This window comes from Penaeus japonicus, unplaced genomic scaffold (assembly GCF_977035675.1).
Source record: "Penaeus japonicus unplaced genomic scaffold, GWHDUDI00000001_assembly GWHDUDI00000002, whole genome shotgun sequence".
Taxonomy (NCBI): domain Eukaryota; kingdom Metazoa; phylum Arthropoda; class Malacostraca; order Decapoda; family Penaeidae; genus Penaeus; species Penaeus japonicus.
The window spans coordinates 7,226,593-7,234,092 of NW_028234404.1; the positions used below are offsets into that span (position 1 = coordinate 7,226,593).

At 36.4% G+C, this 7,500-nt stretch overlaps 1 protein-coding gene across 1 annotated transcript in view; it reads right to left on the reverse strand.

Moving 5' to 3' along the window:
* Positions 1-3,791, reverse strand: part of LOC147472234 (uncharacterized) — a 4,057-nt gene extending 266 nt beyond the window's left edge. Inside the window, exons 1-6 of the mRNA XM_086546455.1 lie at positions 3,642-3,791; positions 3,257-3,419; positions 2,997-3,049; positions 2,261-2,349; positions 2,014-2,088; positions 1-884 (exon numbers count right to left, since the gene is read on the reverse strand). The exon at positions 1-884 is cut by the window's left edge and continues 266 nt beyond it. Of these exons, the coding sequence (XP_086402581.1) occupies positions 813-884; positions 2,014-2,088; positions 2,261-2,349; positions 2,997-3,049; positions 3,257-3,419; positions 3,642-3,702 (513 nt within the window). The 5' untranslated portion in view covers positions 3,703-3,791 and the 3' untranslated portion in view covers positions 1-812. The remainder of the gene's footprint in view (positions 885-2,013; positions 2,089-2,260; positions 2,350-2,996; positions 3,050-3,256; positions 3,420-3,641) is intronic.
* Between the last annotated feature and the right edge of the window lie 3,709 nt (positions 3,792-7,500).

Below are 7,500 nucleotides of genomic sequence, written 5' to 3' on the forward strand. Positions count from 1 at the left end.
GAATCGTGCAACATTTAATGAAGGACGAAGGAAGGAATAATTAACTGAACTCGAGGTCGTTCGACTTCTCGACGACGCTGTTCAGGTCGATTATCTCGGCGTCCGGGTCGACCATAACCATGCCTTGTCTGTCCGCGGGGAGGTAATTGACGGCGGTGTCACGACTGAGATCGAGGGCCGGTCGTCGTTCAGAGTCTACGGGCGCCTCCTCCGCGTCCTGTCGAACAGAGGACACGCATCGACAGCAAGGCATAACGCGCTGGTTTCTCGCCTTTTGCACCATTACCTACTTTGCAGATATTGAGATTTCGGACGATGAGATAAAATAATTTGTGCATTCGTTATTAAACCTTTCATGAAGAGGAATTGCATGCCTTCCTCTTCTGGTTGCTTGTTATTTTCAAGCAAAGTTTTGTTTGTCAGTGTCTTCTTTTATCTGCAACATGTACAGAAGAACTGATGGTAACTGCACTATCAGGTGAATGAAATCATGACAAGCTACATATCTAGCCTTTATTTAGACTTTTACAGATGTATATGTATAATCTGGAAATGTGGTTCTAGCGCACAAAGTAAACAAGGTTCTTCTACAAAAATTTATACAATACATTCCAGGTTATCCTTACAGTTCCTATCCTACATGAGAATATCTCTTCATGCGACAAAGACAATCATAAGTAAACAAAAACAGAAACAGAAAGTAACTTTGGTTCTTTTTTTTTTGTTTTTTTAATCTTATTTTGAAATGCAACATTGATGAGCAAAACGCTCGGGGCAGTAAGGGCAGCAGCAGGTCAGACTGGATGGAAGGGCTAAGCTGTTCTCACTGATGACTGACCTAAAAGGGACCTTCTGGTGGCGCTCTCGGAAGATTCCTGAATCGCCTGAAGTTAAGAATTAAAAATAAAGTGAGGATTGACAACATGTTCAATAGGATTGACATGACTGTGAACTCGATTACACTGCGGATTGTTACTTTATTTACGATAATAAAGTTCATGTCTAAAATGAGCATATTATGTATTATGGTCTATGTTAAAAGCGTTTCAATGATGAATTTTATGCAAAAATCAATATTTTTTTGTATATATTGTTGCGGTAAAAAGAAATAATAAGAAAAGAATATCGGAACTTTCAAAGAACAATAAGCCAATAACTGAAAAATTGCCATATGATTTGCCATAACGAGAGAGAGAGAGAGAGAGAGAGAGAGAGAGAGAGAGGGAGAGAAAAAAAATGTATATATATATATATAATATATATATTATATAAATATAAATGTATATATACATATATGAAAATATATATACATATATATATATATAAATATATATATATATAAATACACACACACACACAACACACACACACACATATATATATATATAGATATATATATATATACATATATATATATGTATATATATATATATTATATATATATATATACATATATATATATATAAATATATATATATATATCTATATATATATATATCTATATATATATATATTATATATATATATATTATATATATATATATTATATATATATATAATATATATATATAAATACACACACACACACAACACACACACACACATATATATATATATACATATATATATATATAAATACATACACACATACACACACACACACAAAAAATATATATATATATATATATATATATATATATATATATATATATATATATATATATATATACATATATATATATGTATATATATATATATTATATATATATATATACATATATATATATATAAATATATATATATATAATATATATATATATATTATATATATATATAAAAAAGAAAAAATAAGAAGAAAAGAAAACGTTCACGAATAATATTAACATATAGAATACATATAGAATCAACGGTATAAGCATTCGACTTATAATCTGTCTATGAAAATGACACTCTTTACCAATAGTTCGTATATAAGATCAGTGGTTGAACACATCACAAGAAGCCGACTTTTACCTCATCGTGTTCGGTTGTTTCCTCGACGCTTTGGGCCCCATGTTGTGGCTGAGAGATGACGGTTGGGCGGTTGAACTGAAATAAGAAGACATTTGTTTTATTTATCCCGCAATCGTTGAATTAAACTGAAAGAAAGAGTAAAAGAAAGAAGGAAAGATCAGGTTGATAGAAAAGTCAATATTAGATTTGAATGGTAATTGTGTATCACAATTGTCAAACGAAAAGCCAAACTAATTTCATAACTTACACGGATTTGTGGGCGTGGCCTGGTAAGATGAGAGGGCGTGTGGTAGGTGATGTTAGCGGCTTGGTCGTCGAGGCTGTCTGTGTCATGCTCTGAAAATAAGTGAAATAAGGATTAAAAGAGGGAAAGAGAAAGATAGAAAGAAATGAAAAACATATATAGTGAGGGCATGGTCCAGCAGACGATGGGTCAGCTGTGGGATTTGTTCTGGTTGGTGTGGGAGGTGGGTCGCTTTTTTTGTATCTATATCTAGTCATTAATACTATTGTAATCATTATCATGATCATCGTTGACTTTATTGTCTTACTTTAATAATGCAAAATATTACTATTATGATTATTTAGAACGTTTTTGTGAGCTGATGCAACAGCAATTGTGGTTATCTTGAGTGATATGTTCAACGCTCCTTTGTCTCAAGACGAATGGCTCTGTGATTGTGTGTATATGACTTCAAATTAAGACCTATCCATATTTTAATAGGGTAACGGGGCATCAATTTATGATTTTACTGTTCTGTACCTTCCAAAACAAACAAAAACATGCTTAATAATAAGAAAAGAAAGTTGTAGGAACATTCAAATAACATTAAGTCGATAACTGAAAATTATCCGTGTGATTTGCCATATTAGTCATTGGAAATTGTACGGAAGATTCTTTTTCAGTTTTATCGAGTAAGGAAGCGAAACACGTCATTGGCGTTATTACTTAGAAGTATAACATTAATTATCTTTAGACTCACCATCATCGGCATGCTCGTCCGAAGTCTGTCCGGGTCGCCTGACGAGAGACCCACTGTAAAGAGAACGAAGGTCATGTTACGGCGAGCACTCAACTCTAAGTATTGACAGGCGCTTTGAGTATAGTGGCGAGTTTATATCAACAGGGAGGAAATCTAGACATATAATGAAGAGGGATGTTTATGATAGCAATATCTAGGGAAGGAGCATGAGGTTAGGGAGAACGGCGGGGATGAAGACCGTTGATGAGACGCAGACTTACAGGTTGGAGCTAGAAGAGACGCTGGTGTCCTCACTCCCTTGGGTCGTGTGCTGGGAGCCTGTGATCACGGGGTCGTCGCGGGAAGACTTGTCGTTGGTTTGGTGTCCTTGTACAGTGGCGTTGAAGGTCGATTGTCTGTGGAAGGTAGGAGACGCGGGGTCGCCTGCACAGGGAGTGGGGAGAGGGTGATTAGGAAGAGAATGAAGGGAGATATGGGAAAGGGGGAAGGATGTTTGAAAGTGAGAGAGAAAAGACAAAAACAAGGTCTCTTTCAAACCACTCTATTCTAGCGGACAATATAGTTTACGACGAAGTATCTAAGGTCTTCTGAACTCCCAAATTTACTTCAGAAAATTGTTTACGGAATCACAGGTATATATCTTACTAGGAGCAGCGGTGACGGCAACCACGACAGCCAACAGACAAAGACACGAGGCAACCTTCATCTTGCAAGGACTTTGTTATTTTTTTCCTCAAGATCTTTGCAGTTCTCACACCTGATCTGTGCTCGCTCACCATGTTGCAGCCGTATTTATGTGAGCTCGAGAGCTGCCAGATACTGCAAGATGCCCGACCGCTATCTAGAATATACCAGTCTATTGACGTCATGAAGGTCCGGAGGTCAGATGCTAATTTTCCTTGTCAGTTTGAAATATATCCATTGGCAATCAAAATTTCTTTATTTCAGATTTTATATATAAGTTATATACACATACCTACAGACACTCGCGTACATATGTATATGCATAGGTTTATATATATACATAATTGTATAATTATCTATGCATATATATGTATATACATACATACCTACATACATACATACATATATATATATATATATATATATATATATATATATATATATATATATATATATAAATCAACCAAGGGTTGATGTCGACAAAAATACCAACCAATGATAATGCAATGCAACAGCGGTAGAAAGTAAGTGTGATGTAACATTGGTATGAAATGAATAATGAAGAAGAATTATTTGGTGCCATATGTAGTAGTATTAGTTAAATTCAAGATAGATAGATAGATAAAAGGTTAGATATATAGAGAGATAGGGAGAGAGAAAAATAGAGATGGATATGTAGATAGATAGAGAAATAGAGATAGAGAGAGGGAGAGAGCGAGTGAGAAAAAAAGATGTTGAGAGATGGAGAGAGATAGAGAGAGAAAAAAAAAACAACAACATATATATATATATACATATATATGTACATATATATAGAGAGAGACGGAGGAGGAAAGAGAGAAGAGAAGAAAGTGAGGAGAGAGAGAGAGAAGGAGAAGGAGAGAGAGAGAGATAGAAACAGAGAGAGAGATTGAGATAGAGAGAGAAAAAAGAGAAGGAGAGAGAGAACGAAACTAGTAAAAAATGCGGCAGAGAAAAAAGGAAAAGAATCGCAACGAACAGGGTCAGAAATGGTGGGAGAAAGTGAATGGGATAGGAAAGAAGGACGGTAAAGGATAGATAGATAGAGATAGATAAATAGATGGATAGATGGACACACACATATATATGTATGTATGCATCTATCTTTCTATCTATAAGCATATTCTCTCATTCTCCTCTCCCCTTTCATTTCTCTCATTCTCCATTTTTCTATCCCGCTCTCCCTCCCCCTCCTCCCCCCTCTTTCATTTTCCATCCCCCATTCATTCTCTTATCCCCCCTCCCTTCTTTCCTCTCCTCCCCTCCCCCTTCCCCTTCATTTCTTTCATTTCCCCCTCTATCACATCCTCTCTCTCACCCTCCCCTTTCTTTTCACTCATTCCCTTCCTTCAATTATTTCACCCCTCCCTTCCTCTCTCTCACCCTCCCCCCTCACCACAACCAACAGACATGGATGGAAGAATACCACCCGATAATGACCGAAGTTTCGCAGGAGGGTTCGAAGCGCCTCAAAAAAAATAAAAAAGCGAAATCGTAATGGACGCTGCGTGTTCCCGTCGCCAATGAGTTCAATAGCTTCGATTATTGTTCCCGTACATTTTTATGTCCTTTTTTAGTAAACCCATTTTCTATTCCCAAAATACGGTTGAAATGAAGCAACCATATTTTTTTTGCTGTAATCGAACAGAAACAGAATTTACGTTTCATCAGAAGTTGAAACATCACTGTGGTTATTATGCTCATGCTCCCTTCTTGCAGGTTCTCAGTGCCTTTCTTCCTGGAGCCTCGCTATGACGCCAACATCAACGGGGTCTTACCTGGAGGAACGCCCGAACTCTCCAAGGACGCGAACGAGTGCGTTGAGTACGGTCCGTGGCTCTTCAAACTCACGACCAGATTTGCCGAGTATAGAGACCTGATCGAAAGGGCTGCCAAGGGGAATATTCCCGCCTATTGAGGGAAATGTATTTTGTATTGATGGTTGAGTTATAGTGGTTGATGTTATACATACATACATACATATATATATATATGTATATATATATATATATATATAATTATATCTATAAATATAGATATAATTATATATATCTAAGGAGGTGGTACTGTAGTTTCAATGGTTAAGGTGGTTGAGTATCGTGACATATTTTGTTTGCTGAGTTTATGTAATCTATTTGTGCTCTCTAATACTATGTGTTCATTTTATGTACCTCTTTTTTGTCATATATCCCACGGTATTATTTTCTGTCATGGGGAATATGTATGAATGAGAATATCGTCAGAATGATGTGATTCTGATGAAGATGCAATATAGAAAAGTTAAGCATATATCTCACGTTAAAGTATCCATTGTCATTCATACCCTTCTGCAATTATGATATTGAAACTTTGTGTAATGTATTAGTTCAGGGATGAGAAGAGTGGAATAAATTATAGTGTATACACTATTTTTTAATTGATTTCATAGTCACACCCATTAACAGCAGTCAACGACAGAAACCAGCAAATACAAAGGTATGGTAATTATATTTATAATGTCTTGAGTGTGATGATATAAATGGAAGGAATTAAAAATATGTAGAAATAAAATAACTGATTTGATTTGATGTTCGATTACCAGTCGTAATACTATACTTTTTAGTCCTTTATTCATTGAGGGGAAAAGGTTCAAATCTTCAATCAGTCAAAAAGTTATGCGAGCGAGCAGGCACACAAACACACACTTCCATTAAGTAATGCCGTGTTAAGACTGTACTTTCCTTAAAAACTAAACTTCGACATCGTAGCTCTGGCCAATGCGTGACGTCTGGAAATATTGATCTGTTTATTTTTTATTTTTTTGTTAAGAGAATTGGGAACTTCTCTGCTGGCCTCGCGGTTCCCCTGGAAATTATTTACAGTCCCCAGGGACAATTAATGTAAAGAGTCATTATCCATCCATAGGAATAAGATTTATATTAAGACGTATACATCAAACGTGTGATGACAAAACACAACAAAAGCGCACGTCCCACCTTGTAAGTCTAATTTGCACGGAAGTTTTGTTTTATTTGCATTAAAAGGACTAGATTTGTAATGCAGTTCGTAGATCCGTATCTAAAAACATTTTTTTTTCTAAACCAAAAAGGAAAACAAAGCAAAAAGTTGTACCATTATTAAACAGAAATCAATCAAACGAGTGCGTCATGATAATTGGCGAGTCATGCAACATTTACTGAAGGACGAAAGAAGGAATAATTAACTGAACTCGAGGTCGTTCGACTTCTCGACGACGCTGTTCAGGTCGATTACCTCGGCGTCCGGGTCGAGCATGACCATCCCTTGTCTGTCCGCGGGGAGGAAGTCGACGGCGGTGTCGTGGCTGAGGTCGAGGGCCGGTCGTCGTTCAGAGTCTACGGGCGCCTCCTCCGCATCCTGTCGAACAGAGGACACGCATCGACAGCAAGGCAGAACGCGCTGGTTTCTCGCCTTTTGCACCATGACCTACTTTGCAGATACTGAGATTTCGGAAGATAAGCAAAAAGCATTTGTGCATTCGTTATGAAACCTTTCATGAAGAGGAATTGCATGCCTTCCTCTTCTGGTTACTTGTTATTTTCAACTTTTAAGGCAGCCATATTTCGTTGCAAAGTTTTAGGAGTTTGTCAGTGTCTTGTATTAGCAATATGCACACAAGAACTGATGATAACTTCACTATCAGGTGAATGAAATTATAACAAGCTACATATCTAGCCTTTATTTAGACTTTTACAGGCGTATATGTATAACCTGGAAATGTGGCTCTAGTGTACAAAGGAAACAAGGTTCTTAAAAAAAAAAAAAAAAAAACGTTCAATAC